Source organism: Jaculus jaculus, chromosome 8 (assembly GCF_020740685.1).
Source record: "Jaculus jaculus isolate mJacJac1 chromosome 8, mJacJac1.mat.Y.cur, whole genome shotgun sequence".
NCBI lineage: Eukaryota > Metazoa > Chordata > Mammalia > Rodentia > Dipodidae > Jaculus > Jaculus jaculus.
In genome coordinates, this window is record NC_059109.1 from 2542748 (window position 1) to 2561120 (window position 18373).

Below are 18373 nucleotides of genomic sequence, written 5' to 3' on the forward strand. Positions count from 1 at the left end.
TTTGGGGGGAATGGGGCCCCTTGCCTCCCCCAGACCCCAAGCAGTGGTGTGTGCGTGCCCCGCCCCCGTGGTGGGAGGTCGGCCCGCGCTGGTGGCCGCAGATGGCCTATGGCTGGTGGGGTCCATTGCCCGCGCCACGCCACGCCCCTTGGCGCGGATTGGCTCCGGGCTGCGCCCGCCTCTCCACCCGCCGCCATGGCGTCTCAGCTCCGGCTCCGCTCCGCGCTAGCCCTGGTCACAGGTTGGGGGTTCCTTTCCCAGGCGGGTTGGGACGCCGGGGCGATGTCAGCGGGGGCGCCCACGACCCGTGTGGTTTCTGGCCCTTTTGTCTGCGCTTGCCGGGACCTCTGACCCGCCCGCCCGTCCTCTCCCACCGCAGGTGCGGGCAGTGGCATCGGCCGCGCGGTCAGCGCGCGCCTGGCCAGAGAGGGCGCCGCCGTGGCCGCCTGCGACCTGGACGAGGCGGCGGCGCGGGACACGGTGCGGCTGCTGGGCGGGCCGGCGAGGGAGGAGGGGGCGCCCGGCGGGAAGCACGCGGCCTTCCAGGCGGACGTGTCGCAGGCCGCGGCGGCCCGGCGCCTGCTGGAGCAAGTGCAGGTGACCCGCAGGCGGCCGTGCCCACCGAAGCGCTAACATTGTCCCCACGACCCGGCCTTTTGTGGTGTCTGGTGTTAGCCTCCCCCTCCCTCCCATAGGCCTGCTTTTCTCGCCCGCCATCTGTCGTCGTGTCCTGTGCGGGCATCACGCGGGATGAGTTTCTACTTCAGATGTCTGAGAACGATTGGGACAAAGTCCTAGCTGTCAACCTCAAGGTGGTGACCTCTGACCTTGTGATTTCTGCCCTTCCCCCCTCAACTTGGGGAGACACTTGGAGGGGGGCTGCCACTCAGCTGATATTTCCGGCCTTGTTACCCACTCCCGCCAGGGCATCTTCCTAGTCACTCAGGCTGCAGCTCAGGCCTTGGTGTCCAGTGGCTGTCACGGCTCCATCATCAACATCAGTAGCATCGTTGGGAAGGTCAGGCCAGCCCAGCCCTCCACGTGGGTGTGGAGAAGAGGCCGTCTTTGACTCCTTACTCACCTTGGGTCTCTAACTCGCTGCAGGTGGGGAACATCGGGCAGACAAACTATGCGGCATCCAAGGCGGGAGTGATAGGCCTCACCCAAACTGCAGCTCGGGAGCTTGGCAGGTGCGTGCGAGCGACACCTGGGGATTCCGGGTGATCTCGCTGAAGCATGCTGCGTCCAAGGAAGAAGTCAGTGTCCTGTTCAGAAGCAGCAGCCACTCTCTTTTCCACAGACATGGGATCCGCTGTAACTCTGTTCTCCCAGGGTTCATTACAACACCCATGACCCAGAAAATGCCACAGAAAGTGCAGGACAAGGTAGGAGGCTGTGGGTGAAGGGCAGAATGGGTCGGAGACCCAGGCTGTAGCCTCAGAGATCGGTCACAGGGCAGCAGTGGCAAACAGTAAGTATTCCAGAAACTTGTGAAGGATGGAGACAAAGAATAAAGTCACGGGCTGCCTTCACAAGAGGTCCCCAAAGGAAACTTTCACCTACTTGAGTATTTCTTTTAGGTGACCGGAATTATTCCTATGGGACACATGGGGGACCCCGAGGGTGAGCGTGAGGGGGAGAAGGGTCTGAGGCAGGGGAATTTGAATGAAGCAATCCCATAATCTATGGCATTTTGAAAGGGTGTTGCCAGGATGGGGGGAATGTCATAGCCACTTTGGATCTGTGGAAGTCTCCCTACCACAGGATTGGGAGGGGGTGGCATAGCTGCTTTGGGTCTGTGAAAGTGAGTGGGGACTCTGCCCTCTCCCCACCGCTCCCATAGATGTAGCAGATGTAGTTGCATTCTTGGCATCTGGAGACAGTGGATACATTACCGGGACCTCAGTGGAAGTCACTGGTATGAGGCCTTCGCGGGAAGGAGGGGGAGCTACAGAAGTCTGTATGAGAAAGCTAGCGAGGGGAGCCTATCAGGGACACAAGTGGGAGTCTCTGCCGTCCACCTCGCCACCCATGCACCTGTCCAAATGTTTCTGCCCCTCCCAGGAGGTCTTTTCATGTAACTGCCTCAAGGACCCTGGACTCTGCTCACTCCCCCACCACTCTGCCTGGCCTCCTGCTGCCGCGGACTCTAAGTTCCCAGGCTACAAAAGGGGTGGCAGTGTGTGGGTCCGGAATGCTGAATATGGAAGGCAGGGGTGCTTGTGACCCTAATAAATTCCAAATCCTCTTCCCTGCCACCTCCGGTTCTTCTTGTGTCCAAGCCCTCAGACCCTTCCCCACCTCCCCCTCTCTCCCTTTCCCGAAGGATTCTTCCCTTTCACTGCCTGGTCTCCCAGGGCAACCCCCGCCGCCGGGTGTGAGAGGAAAGAGTGTATGTCACTGTGTATGCGTGACACTCTGGGTCTTTTCAGAGGGAGGGGGTTCTGCCCCACCCCCTTTCCCTGGTCCTGTAGCACCAGTTCCCTCCCCCCAACTCCCTGGATCCTTATTGCCCCCAAGGGTGATTTGTTCTTGGCCCCATCCTGGTGTCCAGTCTGGCCTTGGAAGGGGGTCTTGGAACAGGTGGCCCTCCCCCACCCCTCCTTTCTCTTGGTCCCCCCTCCCCTTTCTCTCCACCTTACAATAGCTGCAGCCGGCCTGGGGTCGGATGGGGGGGATTAGGGGAGGGGGCCAGGATTAGGGGAATGGACCAGCGGATGAAAGGGGCTGGAGAAGAGCAGAAGGGAGGGAGGGGGCTGGGAGAAGGAGGAGGAGGAAGGGGAGGGGGTCTGCGCTAATCGACTCTGGCGCCCACATAAGGACTGGCCGCGGACTGAAGAAGACAGGGAAGTAGGGGGCAACTGGGGTGGGGGTGAGGGGACCCACTGTGACTTGTCCCAGAGACAGGCCACCCCCTGGCAGCAGCAGCCCAAGTTCGGGAGCCCTCAGCTCAGGCTGGCGACGGGGGGGTGGGGGAAACAGAAGACTCATCAAGGCCTTTCCCGGCGCCCTTCTAACTCCTGGCCCTCGATGGGGATCGCTCGGCTCTGTCCTGCCCGTCTGCTTCCTTTACTCCAGAGTTTTCAGGAGACTCTGCCCTCTGGCCCGCTGCAGACACTGTGCTCGTGTGGCCCCCACTCACGCACACACCCACTCCGCGCTGGGGGCCCCCATCTCGCGTGCGCCCCAACTTCCTCGTGGCGTCTCCCGTCCGTCTCCCGTGCGCCTCCCTCCCTCCCTCCCTCCCTCCCCGGCCCGGGCCGCGGCTCCTGATTGTCCAAACGCAATTCTCGAGTCTCTGGCTCCGGCCGAGAGTTGAGTCTGGACGTCCCGAGCCGCCGCCCCCAAACCTCGAGGGGGAGACAAGGGGGTTCGGAGGGGTCTCGGGAGAGGCCGAGCCAGGGTGGGCCAGGTCCCCAGGGTGGCGAAGGGAGCCCCGGGCTCTCGGCCGTCCCGGGACCCGAGGGCGAAAAGCCAAGCACGGCAGGGACTCTGCATCGTGCTTTTCCCGGGGGTCCCGGGCCGGGGCTGACCGACAGGATGGGGTGCGATCCCCGGGCCCGCGGGGGCCGAGGCGTGGGAGCAGCTGCCCGGCCCGAGCGCACGCGGGCCGAGCCCGGAGCCGGCCGGTCACGGGAGCGCCGTCCCCACGTGGCGCGGGGCTCGGGGCACGCCGGCTCGCGCCGTGGGCGTGGGGAGCCCGGGCTCCCGCGTCGGGCGGGACCCACCCGCGCCGCGAGCCCAGTGACGTCTGCGCGCGGGGGAGGGGGCGCGGCGCGGCGGCCGGAAGTGACGTCGCCCGGCGCCCGGGCCATGGCGGCGTTGGCGGCGGCGGCCTCGGCGCGAGCGGCCGTGTGAAGCGAGCCGCGCGCGGAGCGAGCCGCGGAGCCCGGGCGCGGGGCCCGGCCGGCGGGGGAGCGCGGGCGGACGGCCGGAGCCGGTGAGGGGCGGCGGGAGGCGGGGCGGGCGGGCCGGCGGGGCGGGGTCTGCGGAGGGCGCCCGACACCGCCTCCCTTCCCCCTCGCAGACTCGGCGGCCGCCGGGCCCGGCCTGGTGGGGGGTCTGCGCCGGGTCACCATGACGACGCCGGCGAACGCCCAGAATGCCAGCAAAACGTGGGAACTGAGTCTGTACGAGCTGCACCGGACCCCGCAGGTGACAGGGATGCTCCGAGCCCGGCTGAGCCCCTCGGCCTCAGACCCCCGCCTCGCGTGCCCATTTCCAGCCGCCGTCGTCTGCTTAAAGCGCGTTTGCGTTTATTCCCATTTAACCTTCAAGACAGCCAGGCCAGAGAGGTGGAGCGAACAATGCCGTCCTTATTTGAAACATAGTAAACATACGCTGAAACTACCTTCCCCTTTTCTCAGTCCGGTGTCAGAGGTCTCATCTTGTCACCCCTTGCCGCCCCCCTCACGCCTATATTCTGAATCAGCAGTGGGACCTCAGGTTTGGCGGCGGGGGGTGCTGTTTGTTTATGGTTTGATTTTAGTTTTTTTCGAGATAGGGTCTCACTATAGCCCAGGCTCACGTCCTAATTCCCTGCCATCCTCCTGCCTCAGCCTTGTGAGTGCCCTGGGATTAAAGGTGTGGTACACTGTGCCCAACTTAGAAAGTGTTTAACAGGCATCCTGAAGTTCTGGTACCGAAACAGTTTTCAAAGTCTTAAAAAAAAAATAAATAAAAAGGCCGGGCGTGGTGGCGCACGCCTTTAATCCCAGCACCTGGGAAGCCGAGGTAGGAGGATCGCCCTGAGTTCGAGGCCACCCTGAGACAACATAGTGAATTCCAGGTCAGCCTGAACTAGAGTGAGACCCTACCTTGGAAAACCAAATTAAATAAATAAAAGTCTTCATGGAACCACAGATCTGTGCAGCCCCCACCTCTAGGCCTGTCGCCAAACCTCAGGTCGTCCTGTTCCCAAATGCTCTTCTGCTCTCCAGTCTCTCCAAGTTAGCGGCCCTCCCTGTCTCTGAAGTTCAACTTCCTCACTTGGTCCGCAGGGGTACCTGGGTTCTGCCATCTCAGTATTGTTTTCTCAAAACTTCTCGTGCCTTGCTGTATTCTAACACGACCTCCCTCCACCCCACCTCCACCTCGCGTTCACCGATGCTTCCAGGAAGCCATCATGGACGGCACCGAGATCGCGGTCTCCCCTCGGTCGCTGCATTCAGAGCTCATGTGCCCCATCTGCCTGGACATGCTGAAGAACACTATGACCACCAAGGAGTGCCTCCACCGCTTCTGCTCCGACTGCATTGTCACAGCCCTGCGGAGCGGGTAACCAGAGGGCGTTTGAGATGAAGGGGGTCTTCATGCAGTGGAGGGAGCTGACCTGTAGTGGCTTCCTTTCTCTCACCCCAGGAATAAGGAGTGTCCTACCTGCCGGAAAAAGCTGGTATCCAAACGGTCCTTACGGCCAGACCCCAACTTTGACGCCCTGATCTCTAAGATCTATCCCAGTCGGGAGGAATACGAGGCCCATCAAGACCGAGTGCTCATCCGCCTGAGCCGCCTCCACAATCAGCAGGCTCTGAGCTCCAGCATCGAGGAGGGGCTGCGCATGCAGGCCATGCACAGGTGTGAGGGTCCCGGGAGATGCCACACAGCAGAGCTGGGGGCTGGGTGCCTCTGTCACACTCGCTGGTACTGCCTTTGCTCCCTGCCAGCTTCCAAGCCTTGGCAGTCCAAGAGCTGACCACAGCTCAGATGGTTAGGTCTGGTATAAATGGACACAGGAATTAAGAAGGAAGAAAGTGCTGGGCGCAGTGGTGCACACCTTTAATCACAGCACCTGGGAGGGTCACTGTGAGTTCCAGGCCAGCCTGAGACCAAGTAGTGAATTCTAGATCAGCCTTGGCTAGAGTGAGATCCTACCTCGAAAACCCAACCCCTTCCCCCCCCCCAAAGAAGGGAGAAAGTTGTTTCCCTGTTGACTGTCTAGAACTTAGAACAGTAATTTGATTTGTGAGTTCTGGATTCACGCTGTTGAGGTTTATATCACCTCCCATAACACGCATCCACATTTCCTATGGTCCTGTTTCAAATGCAAACAAATGCATTCTGCAAGCTCTCTGAAGATGGGTGCCTGTGGTATCCAACTTTAACTTCTCTAAGCCCGTTTCTTTGGCCATAAAATAGAGACGGACCCTTGGGGCGCTTGACCCACCCTTGATGGTTAAGTGTTCAGCATTGTCCTTAGGGTTTCCCTGTCCTCCGAATTCTTGGGAGTATTTAGGTCAAAACCCCAATTCTTGACGCTTTGTAACCTGTGCCACTTGCTTCCCCAGGGCCCAGCGTGTGAGGCGGCCGATGCCAGGGTCGGATCAGACCACGACGATGAGTGGGGGGGAAGGAGAGCCGGGAGAGGGGGAGGGGGAGGGAGAGGATGTGAGCTCCGACTCGGCCCCGGACTCGGCCCCCGGTCCTGCTCCCAAACGACCCCGCGGAGGCGGCGCCGGCGGCAGTAGTGTAGGGACAGGGGGAGGAGGTGCTGGTGGCGTAGGTGGGGGTGCCGGATCTGAAGACTCTGGTGACCGGGGAGGCACCCTGGGAGGGGGCACCCTGGGCCCCCCAAGCCCTCCTGGGGCCCCTAGCCCTCCGGAGCCCGGTGGAGAGATCGAGCTGGTGTTCCGGCCCCATCCCCTGCTGGTGGAGAAGGGAGAATACTGCCAGACTAGGTGAGGAGCCCCGTCTTTACCTAGGAGACCCCCAAGGCACCAAAGGTCACAGAGGGGGTGGTCATCCAAACCTCAAAAGGACGCCATAACCTACCCGCCCTAGAAAGCCCCCTTCCTGAAGCCTCCCCTCTCCGGTCCTCCAGGTACGTAAAGACGACAGGGAATGCCACAGTGGACCACCTCTCCAAGTACCTGGCCCTGCGCATCGCCCTCGAGCGAAGGCAGCAGCAGGAGGCGGGCGAGCCCGGAGGCCCTGGCGGGGGTGCCTCTGACCCTGGAGGACCTGATGGGGGTGGCGGGGAGGGTGGGGGTTCCAGCGGAGGCGATGGTCCGGAGGAGCCCGCCCTGCCCAGCCTGGAGGGTGTCAGCGAAAAGCAGTACACCATCTACATCGCGCCTGGGGGTGGAGCGTTCACGGTGAGCCCAACCGGGGAACCCAAACTACCCTCTCCTCCCTGTTCCCATCCTCCTCCCTGGCCTGACTTTTACCTCTTGTTCATTTCCTTTTCTTCTCCCCTGCCTCTCCCTAGACGCTGAACGGCTCCCTGACCTTGGAGCTGGTGAATGAGAAGTTCTGGAAAGTGTCCCGGCCTCTAGAGCTCTGCTATGCCCCCACCAAGGATCCAAAGTGACCCCACCATGGGTCAGCCAGAGAGGGTGGGGACCTTGGTGTGCCCGCGTGGTGGCTTACTCTGCCAGCTTCATCTCCCAGTGCGCTCTTGCCCCCAGCTCAGCCAGCCAGCAAGGACACAGAGAAGGACACGTGGCTTTTATACAGAGTATCTAATCAGATTCTATATTGTACAGAACGGGGTGTGCGCCCGTCAACTGCCTTTTCTATCACCCTTTAACCGCCCATCTATTCCAGAGGATGGAGGCGAAAACTTGCCTTCGTGCCCTCCCACCAACAAATTTGCTTTTTTCGTCTTTGAAACGTGCCATTCTCTGTGTGTTTATCAGGGGTTATACAAGAAAAATGACTGGGGAGGGAGTCTTAGAAACTAATCCTTCTAAATGGGGTGGCAATATCAGAGGATAATTCCATGAACCCCACCAGCTTGGAAAATACGAATAAAACAAAATGAAAATAGGGAGGAGTCAGGTGTGGTGGGCCACACCTGTAACCCAGCGCTCACTGATAAAACCAACGGGGTTGCACGAGGCCAGCGCGCCCTAGAGTAGGAGCCTGCCTCTAATGAGACGAGAAAAGGTGGGGCTTGCTTTGGGAACCCCCAAACCACACAGACAATACCAGAGTAAAGCATGCTCGTAGATGCGCAAAGAACAGGGCTATGGTTTTTGTAGCTAAAAAGGAAGATGGGTGAGGGCTCTACTAGAGTCCCCGCCGGGCCACCTGTCCGCAGGGCTGCAGCCTACGGTTCCCGGGAGCGGGGAAAGCCTCTCTGCACCGGGGCTTGTCTTTCCCGGGTCTCGGCTGGGGGTTCAAGCTCCGGAGCTGCAGGGCTGCACACCCGCCAAGCCGCGGCCCTCGGCGGACCCAGCCCACTTTGGACAGGGCTGTCCGGGTGCGCGCTTGGCACGGGTGCTGCGGCCTGGGAGCTCTGGGGATCCCCGAGGTGCGCAGCCTGCATCCTCCCCCGCCCCGTGGCCCCGCAGACCGGCCCGAGTCTCCAGTGCAAGGGCTGTCGCGGTGTTCGGCGGCGGAGGCGGGCGGTCCTTGCTCCCCCAGCCGAGGTGCAGGAAAGCCCGAGCGCCGGGAATGAATCCAGTTCCCAAGCCGGTAGAGGCGTCCTCCCCTCCCGAGGGCTTCATCTTCCGCAGGCCGCCCCCTGTTCCACCCCCATACCACCCACGCCACTCTCCCCTCCCCCGCTCGGCCCTCACTCTCTGCCCCCGGGACTGTGAACTCTGTAGACACGGCTCATTATCAGGTGATTATGTGGGGTACGGGAGGCGACCCTGGGTCTTCCTACCTCTGCCCAACCAGGCACGCTTCCCTAGTGCTGGGAGGTGGAGACCTTTCAGTGGTGGTGGTGGGGGAACCTGATTCAGCTCCTCAAGTCCTTCAGCCCCTCCGTGAAGTTTGCAATACTGAGTTAAAGCACGATGAGACACGTGTACGTCAGGACAGGCTCCTGGAGAATGCTAACAGCCAAGGGATCCGGCATTGTGGTACGCGCCGTCCTCCCAGGAAAAAAAAAAATTGCCATCCTTATGAGAAGCCGCTGTGTCTGCTCACTACAGACTCCAGACTATTGACGTTCCCTCATAGGAGGGAGTCAGACCCCCTGAAAGATGTGCCAGCTGTATGCAAGGGTACACGAGGTGTCATGGCCTCTGGAGAAATAAAGGGTGGGAAGTCAAGGGACAGGGAGCTCCATATACTCACGGGGAGGCCTTTGTCATCCATGCTAGGATGAGACTTCCCCCCTCCCCCACAATATTGTATTTATCTGAGAGACAGGCAGAGAGAATGGGCGCGTCAAAACCTGCAGCCATTGCAAAGGAACTCCAGACGCTTGTGCCAGCTTCTGCATCTGGTTTACCTGGACACTGGGGAATCAAACCTGTGTCTTTGGGCTTCATAGGCAAGCGCCTTCACCACGCATCCATCTCCATCAGACTATGGCTGCTTTGAGGTTTCTATGCTTCTGTCAAGTAACTCTTCGCCCACACTCTGTAAGGAAGACCAATAAACTGGTGGGTTCACCAGGCAGAACGTCAGTGGAGTGGGACTTCAATCTGCCAGTGGCCCAAGTGGAGGGAGCAGGCACCCACTGGCATCTCCCCAGGAGAGTTCACTCAAAAGGACAGAGTGGGACAGCCTGGGCTGATTTCTCACTCCGCCTTGCACAAGCGCTGGATCCAGTGGTGATGCCCTGGCCTGCAAGATGGGGAAAATAGTCAGGGGAGGGGTGCACAGCTGTTAACCCAGCATTCCCTCCCTCCCGTGGTCTTGGGAAGTGTGCTTATATCAGAAGAGCTGTATGGGGGTTAAGTGCACTTCCTTTGAAAACTTGAGGGGGATCTAAGAGCTGGAAAGGTGGCTCAGCAGTTAAAGGTACTTGCTTGCAAAGCCTGACAACCCAGGTTAGATTCCCCATGTAAACGAGATGTACAAAGTGGGGCATGCATCCGGAGCTCATCTGCAAGTGGCGGAAGTCCCTGGCATGCCCCTACTCTCTCTCTCTGTCTGCCTCTTTGTTTCTCTCCCTAACAAAATATCTGGGGCTGGATAAATGGCTCAGCAGTTAAAGGTCATTTCTAGAAGGGGCCTAAGACCACCCAAGTTCAAGTTTTTAGAACTCACATAAGTAGCCGGGTGTGGACACATGTACGTGCCTGTACCTCCAGTCCTGTTGGGGCCAGTGGCCAGAGAATCACTGGAGCTACGGACAGCAAGCTCCGGCATTAGTAAGTGACTGTCCCAAGAAAAAAAGTGGGTGAGGACTGGAAAGACGGCGTAGCAGTTAAGGCACTTGCCTGCAAAGCTAAAAGACCCAAGTTCGCAGTGGCTTTGCAGCCCAAGTATGGGGAGTCTTCAGCAATAGGATCTTAGCATCTATTCCTGGTGGGAAACCAAAGGCCTCAGCAATGGCCTGTAATGTTTGGGGGGTATCAGGGACTTCCCTGACCAACAACTCACTGGAAGGTATCCCATCCCTGGAACTGAAAATTTTCTAGTAACATCTATGGCTCCTGAGTGTTCCATTGTCCAAAAAAGTAGGTTTCCATATGATTTATTTATATCCTCTTAGGTTCTGATTAGCCCTCCCTCCTCCTTTCCTTTACTCAATCTCTTCCCCTGACCTCACTTAGGTCTTTTCACCCCCATTAATCTATTCTATTCTTCTACTTACATGTATACAATACCATCCTATTAAGTCCCTCCCCCCTTCCTTTCTATTCCCTTTATATCTCCTTTCTAGCTTACTGGCCTCTGCTACTGAGATTTCTTCATACTAGGGCCTCCAGCAACTGCCAACGAACTACAGACTCATGCACCACCTTGTGTACCTGGCTTGCTTGGGACCTGGAGAATCAAGCCTGGGTCCTTAGGCTTTGCAGGCAAGCGCCTTAACCACTAAGCCATCTCTCCAGCCCACGTTTTTCTTCCTGATTATGGAAGTGTTTCATCTCTGGCTGTCAACTTGCCAGGATTTAGAATTACCACAGCACAAAAACACATATCTTGGCATGTCTTTTAGGGATTTTTGAGATTAGATTAAGGTGAAGCTGCTGGCGATGTTACTCCATGGGCTGGAGGTCCTGTACTATTAAAAAGTATTACAAAGAAAAACCCACCTCAACACCGCCATTCGTCCCAGTCTGCTATCCCTGCGGACTGACCATGAGCGGCTGCACCGGACTCCTGCAGCCGTGCCTGCCTTGCCTTGGACTGCAAACCCAAATATACCCTTCCTTCCTTAAGTTGTTTCCTGTCAGGGATTTGGTCACAGCAACAACAAACTAATATAAATGTGAAAAAAAAATAATATAAAAAAACTCAAAGCCGGGTATGGTGGCACACTCAGGAGGCAGAGTTGGAGGATTGTCGTAAATTCAAGGCCACCCTGAGACTCCAGAGTGAATTCTAGGTCAGCCTAGGCTAGAGTGAGACCCTACCTTCAAAAAAAAAAGCTAAAAAAAAACCTCAAAAGTGGACTGTTGTGGTGATGCATGCCTCCCACTTGGGGCTGAGGTAAGAGTATCACTTTGTGTTTGAGTCCAGCCTGGAACTACAGAGTAAGTTCCAGGTCTGCCTGGGTTAGAATGAGACCCTGCCTCAGGGAGAAAAAAAAATCGGTTTATTTTTACCCCCACTTCATAGAGAGAATGTATCATGAAAGACACTGGTATAGATTTTTAAGGATTTTATTTTCTGAATTATATAGTCAGATATTTGGTTTTTTTTCTTTTACTTAATAAATTTTTAAAATTTTATTTATTTGTAAGAGAGAGATAGAAAGAGGTAGATAGAATGGGCACACCAGCCTCTAGTCACTGCAAATGAAGTCCAAATGCATGTGCCACCTAGTGCATCTGACTTTACATGGGTACTGGGGATTTGAACCTGGGTCCTTAGACTTTGTAGGCAGTGCCTTAACTGTTAAGCCATCTCTCCAGCCCAGAATATTTGTATTTTTTTTAATATTTGTATTTATTTATTTGAGAGAGAAAGTAGGGTGCATCAGGGCCACTTTGTGTTGCAAATGAACTCCTGATACATGTGTCCATTGTGCATCTGGCTTTACATGGGTGCTGGGGAATCGAACCTGGGCTGACAGGTTTTGCAAGCAAGTGCCTTTAACTACTGAGCCATCTTCTCAGCCCCCAACAGTCAGATATTTGTATGTGAAGTAATTTTATATATTCTGTTCTATCACCTATGTGTATGTGTATCTGTCTGATTGTCACTTTAACTTGTCTCTTTGATGGCCAAGGTGTATTCTTTTTTTCTTTCTTTCTTTCTTTTTTTTTTTTTTTTCTGGTTTTTTGAGGTAGGGTCTTACTCCAGCCCAGGTTGACCTGGAATTCACTATGGAGTCTCAGGGTGGCCTCGAACTCTCAGCCATCCTCCTATCTCTGCCTCCGAGTGGGATTAACGGCGTGCGCCACCATGCCTGATAGAAGTGACAATTTTTAATTTGCACTTTTGTAAAATTCATTTATACCTGGTCAACCAGGAACCAAATGCAGAGAGGTTAGAGGACAGACCTGGCAGCTGACAGGAACCAGAAGCTTGTGACAGGTATGGTCCCCTGGAGGGAGCCCAGGGCTAAAGGGACTCCACTGGGGCAGACAGCAGAGGAGGGAAAGGGTAGCAAGAGGGCGAGGAGGCAACCCGGAGCAGTGCCGCCTCCTGCAGGCAAAGCAATAGTGCCCAAGCCAGAAACAGTACAAGAAAGAAACCAAAGTCTTTAATCCAGAGCAAGGGAGGCACAGGTAGGAGGATCGCTGTGAGTTCAAGGCCACCCTGAAACTACATAGTGAATGCAGGTCAGCCTGGCCACAGTGAGACCCTACCTCAGAAAGAGAGAGAGAGAAGGAAACTAAGGAGCTAGGCATGTCAGCACTCTCTTTGACCAACATCCATCTGGTAGTGCTTGGAAAAACGTGACATAAAACATGCAAAATATGACTTAAAGGAGGGTTGGGGGATGCCCTGGATTGCTCCTTGAACTGACTGCATTTGCAGGTTTTATTCAGTTTCAGACAGTCAAAGCTATGGGGAGTCTGAGCACAAGACAGGTCACAAGCTTGCATCAGAGGAGACGGCCAGTTCATGTTTCCGACATCAGCTGTGAGCTCCTGCCTTCAAGAAGCTACAGCCAGCGCACAGCATCCACGTCCTCAGGCGGAGCTTGAACAGAGACTGCCCGGCTGTGAATGAGCTTGATGTCCCCAGCCTGCCTTGAATCCCAGCACCTCACTGGGGAGGCTGAGGTAGGAGGAGTGCTGTGATTACATGTATGCCACCATTACCAGCTTGGCTCACTTTAATTTTTTTTTTTTTGATATTTCATTTATTTCCTTGGGAGAGAATAAGTGCATCAGGGCCTCCAGCCATTGCAAGGGAACTCCAGACGCATGCATCACCTTGTGCACCTGGTTTATATGGGTACTGGGGAATCAAACCAGGGTCCTTAGGCTTCTCAGGCAAATGCCTTAACTGCTGACCCATCTCTTCAGCCCTTGGCTCACTTTTTATATAAAAAATTGTAGTCAGGCATGGTAGTGCACGCCTTTAATCCCATCACTGGGGAAACAGAGGTAGGAGGATTGCCACGAGTTCAAGGCCAGCCTGAGACTATGTAGTGAATTCCAAGTCAGCCTGAGGTAGAGTGAGACCCTACCTCAAAAAAAAAAAAAAAAAAATGAAGGGAGCTGGGGATGCAGCTCAGTGCTCAGTGGGTAGAGTGCTTGCCTAGCTTGATTGGAACCCAGCACCTCATCCCTCGTTTCATATAAACCTTTAATCCTAGCATTTTGAGGCCAAGGCAAGAGGATTGCTATGAGTTCTGGGACAGCTTGGGCTACAGTGAGACCCTGACTCAAGAAGAAATAAATACAGAAACAATAAAAAATGATCATAGAGCCGGGTGTGGTGGCGCACGCCTTTAATTCCAGCATTTGGGAGGCAGAGGTAGGAGGATTGCCAAGAGTTCGAGGCCACCCTGAGACTACATAGTAAATTCCAGGTCAGCCTGAGCCAGAGTGAGACTCTACCTCGAAAAACCAAAAAATAAAAAATAAAAAAATAAAAAAAGATCATAGCTGGGCGAAGTGGCGCATGCCTTTAATCCCAGCACTAGGGAGGCAGAGGTAGGAGGGTCACCATGAGTTCCAGGCCACCCTAAGACTACATAGTGAATTCCAGGTCAGCCTGGGCCAGAGTGAAACCCTACCTCAAAAAAAAAAAAAAAATCATGGAAGCCTTTAATCCCAGCACTCAGGAGGCAGAGAGGTAGGAGGATCACCATGAATTTGAGGCCATCCTAAGACTACACACTGAATTCCAGGTCAGTCTGAGCTAGAGTGAGACCCTGTTGTGGGGTTTGAGAGATGTGGACCCAGCGTAAAGGCCTTTGCTCACAAAGCCTGATCGCTTGGGTTCGATTCCCCAGTGCCCATATAAAGCAGATGTACAAAGTGGACGATGCATCTGGAATTTGTTTGCAAAGGCAGGAGGGCCTGGTGCACCCAAGCATATTCATATTCGTTCTCTTTGTTAATAAATAAATACATTTTTTAAATGGTCGTAGAGCTGAGCATGGTGGCACACGCCTTTAATCCCACCACTCAGGAGGCAGAGGTCAGAGGATCGCTGCGAGCTTGTCAGCCTGGGCTAGAGGGAGACCATAAGGGGGGAGGGCGAAGGGACCGAAAACAAAAACAAAACTGGTGGGGGGAAGGTCAGGAGATTGGGGCTGAGGGCAAGCTGCTGGAATGGGTCTCAAGGCCCTTTCTGGTGACAAGGTCAGCAATGTGAACAGAGAATGGGCGGCTGCAAGTCCTCAGGGAGAAAGTTGTCAAGAGGTCGGGTGGGGCTGCATCCTCCATTCAGGTGCCCGGAGGGAGGACCCCATGGGAAGACACGCCAGCCAGCCCGGGGCCTGCGCAGCCCATCAAGGAGACCGCAGCTGGCAGGTGGAGGCGAGAAGGGAAGGTGCGGGGCTGGGGGGCGTGCTGCTATCCGTGCCCGGGAGAAGGCTGTGTAAAGATGGGATTTGGGATGTGGAGAGGAAAGGGCTGGAGGCAGCAAGGAAAGCGCTCCCCTCTCTTACGAAAACAAACAGCTCCGGTTTCAGAAGCTTGCGGGGGTGGGGGGAGGTACCCCCAGGGAGAATTCAATTTCAGTGGAAAGCAGGCGGTGGGGGTAGAAGGCTCCTGGAGTGTTCGGCTGAGAGAGGGCTGTAGCTCCTTGGAGGGTGGGAGGCAGGTTAGGGAGGGACAGGGCCAGGGCGGGGCTGGGGCCGAGAACAAGGGGTGCAGTGGGTCTGCAGGGTAGGAGGAGCGGGCGCACACCTTCCCCGTGCCTGATGAAGCCTGGGGTGAGGCTGTGACTCGCGATCAGCGCTCTGCCTCCGCCTCTCCGGAGGTGTGAGGAGTCCCGGCCAAAAAAAGGGTTCCGCTACCACCCCGTTCCTACCTGGAGCCAAAATAAACACTCCCTCCCTTTAAAAGAGGAGGCCGTAGCCGGTCAAGGTGGTGCACGCCTTTAATCCCAGCACTTGGGAGGCGGAGGTAGGAGGATCGCAATGAGTTCGAGGCCGGCCTGAGGCTACATAGTGAATTCCATGTCAGCCTGAGCTAGAGTGAGACCCTACCTCGAAAAACAAACAAACAAACAAAGAGAAGAGGCCGGCATGGTGCTGGCGCGTGCCTTTAATCCCCAGGACCCGCTTGAACCAGGCGTTACAAGGTGGCCCTTGCATCTAGTGTTCCTTTGCAGCGGCTGGAGACCCTGGCACATCCTTTCTCTTTCTCTCCCTGCCTCTTTCTCTCTCAAAGAAATAAATTAAAAATATTTGGCGAGGCGTGGTGGTACACGCCTTTAATCCCAGCACTCGGGAGGCAGAGGTAGGAGGATCACCATGACTTCGAGGCCACCCTGAGACTAAATAGTGAATTCCAGTTCAGCCTGGGCCAGAGTGAAATCCTGCCTTGAGAAACATCATCAACAACTATATGTATATAGCCAGGCTTGGAGGCGCGCGCCTTTAATCCCAGCGCTCAGGAGGCAGAGGTAAGAGGATCACCATGAGTTTGAGGCCAGCCTGGTGAGTGACCCCACCTTGAAAAAGAAAAAATACATACACTTATTTGAAATGGCATAAGAGTATAGGCATACCAGGGCCAGTTAACTCCAGACGTATGTGTATGTGCCGCTTTATGTATCTGGCATTGTGTGGGTGCTGGGGGCTTAAACTCAGGGGGCTCTGCTAATGAGTGCCTTCACCACTGAGCCATTTTCCCCAGCCTCTGATCTGCGTAAAACTTTTAGATGAAGATGAAATTAAAAGCTACAAGTTGTAAGTCAAGGTGGCAACCTTTTAGAAAATATTTTATTTATTTATTATTTGAGAGGAAGAGGCAGATAGAGAGAATGGGTACACCAGGGCCTCTATCCACTGCAAATGAACTGCAGATGCATGCGCCCCCTTCTGTGCATGTGCGACCTTGCTTGCTTGCATCACTTTGTCTGGCTTATGTAGGAGAGTTGAACATGAGTCCTTAGGCTTCACAAACAAGCGCCTTAACCCCCAAGCCATCTCTCCAGCCTTTCCTGAGGTACTGAGTGAGAGGACCCTGCCTCCCTCAGCGGTGAGGGTGCCAGCTGGCTAAACCAGTCATAGATCTCGCTTTGGAAGAAGCACTGACCCTTGCTACCTGGAGGCCACACTGTCAGGATGGCAGTCCTTCCCAAAGATCCCTGTTCATGCCAGGTGACCTGGCACATGCTTGTAAACCCAGGAGTTGAGAGGCTGAGACAGGGGCATTGCAGGATTGTAGTTTCAGGCCTGGCTTTTTTGTAGATTTAAAAAATATTTTTAGGGTTGGGTGTGGTGGCACACGCCTTTAATCCCAGCACTCAGGAGGCAGAGGTAGGAGGATTGCTGTGAGTTCGAGGCCACCTTGAGACTCCATAGTGAATTCCAGGTCAGCCTGGGCTAGAGTGAGACCCTACCTTGAAAAATTAAAATAAATAAACAAAGTATATAAACAAGGGTCTGGGGAAATGACTCAGTGGTTAAAGATGCAAAGCCTGCTGACCAAGGTTGGATTCCCCAATACACAGGTAAAATCAGATGCAAAAAGCGGTGCATACATCTACTGTGTGTTTGCAACAGCAAGAGACCCTGATATACCCATACACACACAAGCAAATAGATAAATATATTAAATATATTTCTAAATATTATAAATATTTTAAATATAAATAATGCAACAAAAGATGGTGCTGAAGAGATGGCTTAGTGGTTAAGGTGCCTGCCTCCAAAGCCCAAGGAACCATGTTCAACTCTCCAGATCCTACATGTAAGTGCAAGGTTGCACATGCCCACTAGGTGGCACAAGTGTCTGGAGTTTGAGTACAGTAGCTGAGGCCCTGAAGTGCCAATTCTCTCTCTCTCTAAAATAAATCAACAAACAAGCAGACAAAAGCTGGCCATCCAGCTTTCCCTTCATTCTGTAAGGTTCTTCTAGGAACTTGCTCTTTCATTAAGTCGTCCATTCTCTATAAGGAGCTGCCGCCACAGCTCCATGACTGCAGCCCTGCGAAAGGGAAGGCCCAAGTCACCAAGCAGCTGTATGGTCCTTATTCCCAATGTGATCTCTTCACTAGAAGCAAAATTCAGAGGACATCAGTAAACACATATTAGGGGGCTAGGGGTTAACAGTACTTGCTTGCAAAGCCTGCTGGCCCAGGTTCAATTCCCTAGTACCCATGCAGGATGCAAAATGGCAATGTGTCTGTGATCCCAGAGTACTTAGGACAAGGGGAGGCAAAGCCAGGAGAGCCTGAGGCTCCTGAGCTAGTCTGAAATTCTTCAGCAGCAGCAAAGAAGGTGGAACCCAGACACCTCAAAGTCGTCCTCTGACCTCCTCACACATGCTGTGGCACACACACTCATACAAACACACAAATAAGTAATAAATTAAAACATAAGTAAGGAGACTGGAGAGGTGGCTTAAAAGTTAAGGCGCTTGCCTGTGAAGCCAAAAGCCCCAGGTTTGATTTCTGAGGACCCACTTAAGCCAGATGCACAAGGTGGCATATGCCTCTGGAGTTCCTTTGCAGAGGCAAGAGTCCCTGGCACACCTATTCTATTCTTTCTGTCTGTCTCTTCCTCTCCAATAAATTAGTGAAATATTAAAGCCGGGTGTGGTGGCACATGCCTTTAATCCCAGCTCTCTGGAGGCAGAGGTAGGAGGATTGCCATGAGTTCGAGGCCATCCTGAGAATACAGAGTGAAGTCCAGGTGAGTTGGGCTAGAGTGAGACCCTACCTCGAAAAACCAAAAAAGTAAAATAAATAAGGAAGGTTCTGGAAAAATGGTTCAGTAATCAAATGTACTTTCTGTGCAAAGCATGCTGGTCTGAGACCACCCAGGTTCGAATCTTCAGACCCCGCACAAGCAGCTGGTCGTGGCCATGCACATCTGCAACCCTAGTCTGTGGGCAGGGTAGACCAGAAAATCAACCGCAGGGCTCTCAAAGCTCAGGTTGGA

At 54.7% G+C, this 18373-nt stretch overlaps 2 protein-coding genes across 2 annotated transcripts; both read left to right on the forward strand.

The window, feature by feature from the left end:
- The first annotated feature begins 195 nt into the window (after positions 1-195).
- On the forward strand, positions 196-2258 carry Hsd17b8 (hydroxysteroid 17-beta dehydrogenase 8). Its single transcript, XM_004649585.2, has 9 exons — positions 196-241; positions 380-597; positions 696-812; positions 926-1018; positions 1105-1190; positions 1301-1385; positions 1581-1623; positions 1844-1918; positions 2065-2258. The coding sequence occupies exons 1-9, from the start codon at positions 196-198 to the stop codon at positions 2079-2081; spliced, it is 780 nt and encodes a 259-aa protein (XP_004649642.2). The 3' UTR covers positions 2082-2258.
- Positions 2259-4027: 1769 nt separating this feature from the next.
- Positions 4028-7611, forward strand: Ring1 (ring finger protein 1). The gene is made up of 6 exons (XM_004649584.2): positions 4028-4155; positions 5117-5277; positions 5362-5577; positions 6288-6677; positions 6821-7094; positions 7208-7611. The coding sequence occupies exons 1-6, from the start codon at positions 4078-4080 to the stop codon at positions 7307-7309; spliced, it is 1221 nt and encodes a 406-aa protein (XP_004649641.1). The 5' UTR covers positions 4028-4077; the 3' UTR covers positions 7310-7611.
- The last annotated feature ends 10762 nt before the right edge of the window (positions 7612-18373 follow it).

Coding starts and splice junctions, on each gene's coding strand:
- Hsd17b8 (XM_004649585.2), top strand. CDS start 196: ATGGCGTCTCAGCTCCGGCTCCGCTCCGCGCTAGCCCTGGTCACAG. Junction 242..379: donor CGCGCTAGCCCTGGTCACAG/GTTGGGGGTTCC, acceptor CTCCCACCGCAG/GTGCGGGCAGTGGCATCGGC. Junction 598..695: donor GCCTGCTGGAGCAAGTGCAG/GTGACCCGCAGG, acceptor TCCCTCCCATAG/GCCTGCTTTTCTCGCCCGCC.
- Ring1 (XM_004649584.2), top strand. CDS start 4,078: ATGACGACGCCGGCGAACGCCCAGAATGCCAGCAAAACGTGGGAACTG. Junction 4,156..5,116: donor AGCTGCACCGGACCCCGCAG/GTGACAGGGATG, acceptor CGATGCTTCCAG/GAAGCCATCATGGACGGCAC. Junction 5,578..6,287: donor CGCATGCAGGCCATGCACAG/GTGTGAGGGTCC, acceptor TTGCTTCCCCAG/GGCCCAGCGTGTGAGGCGGC.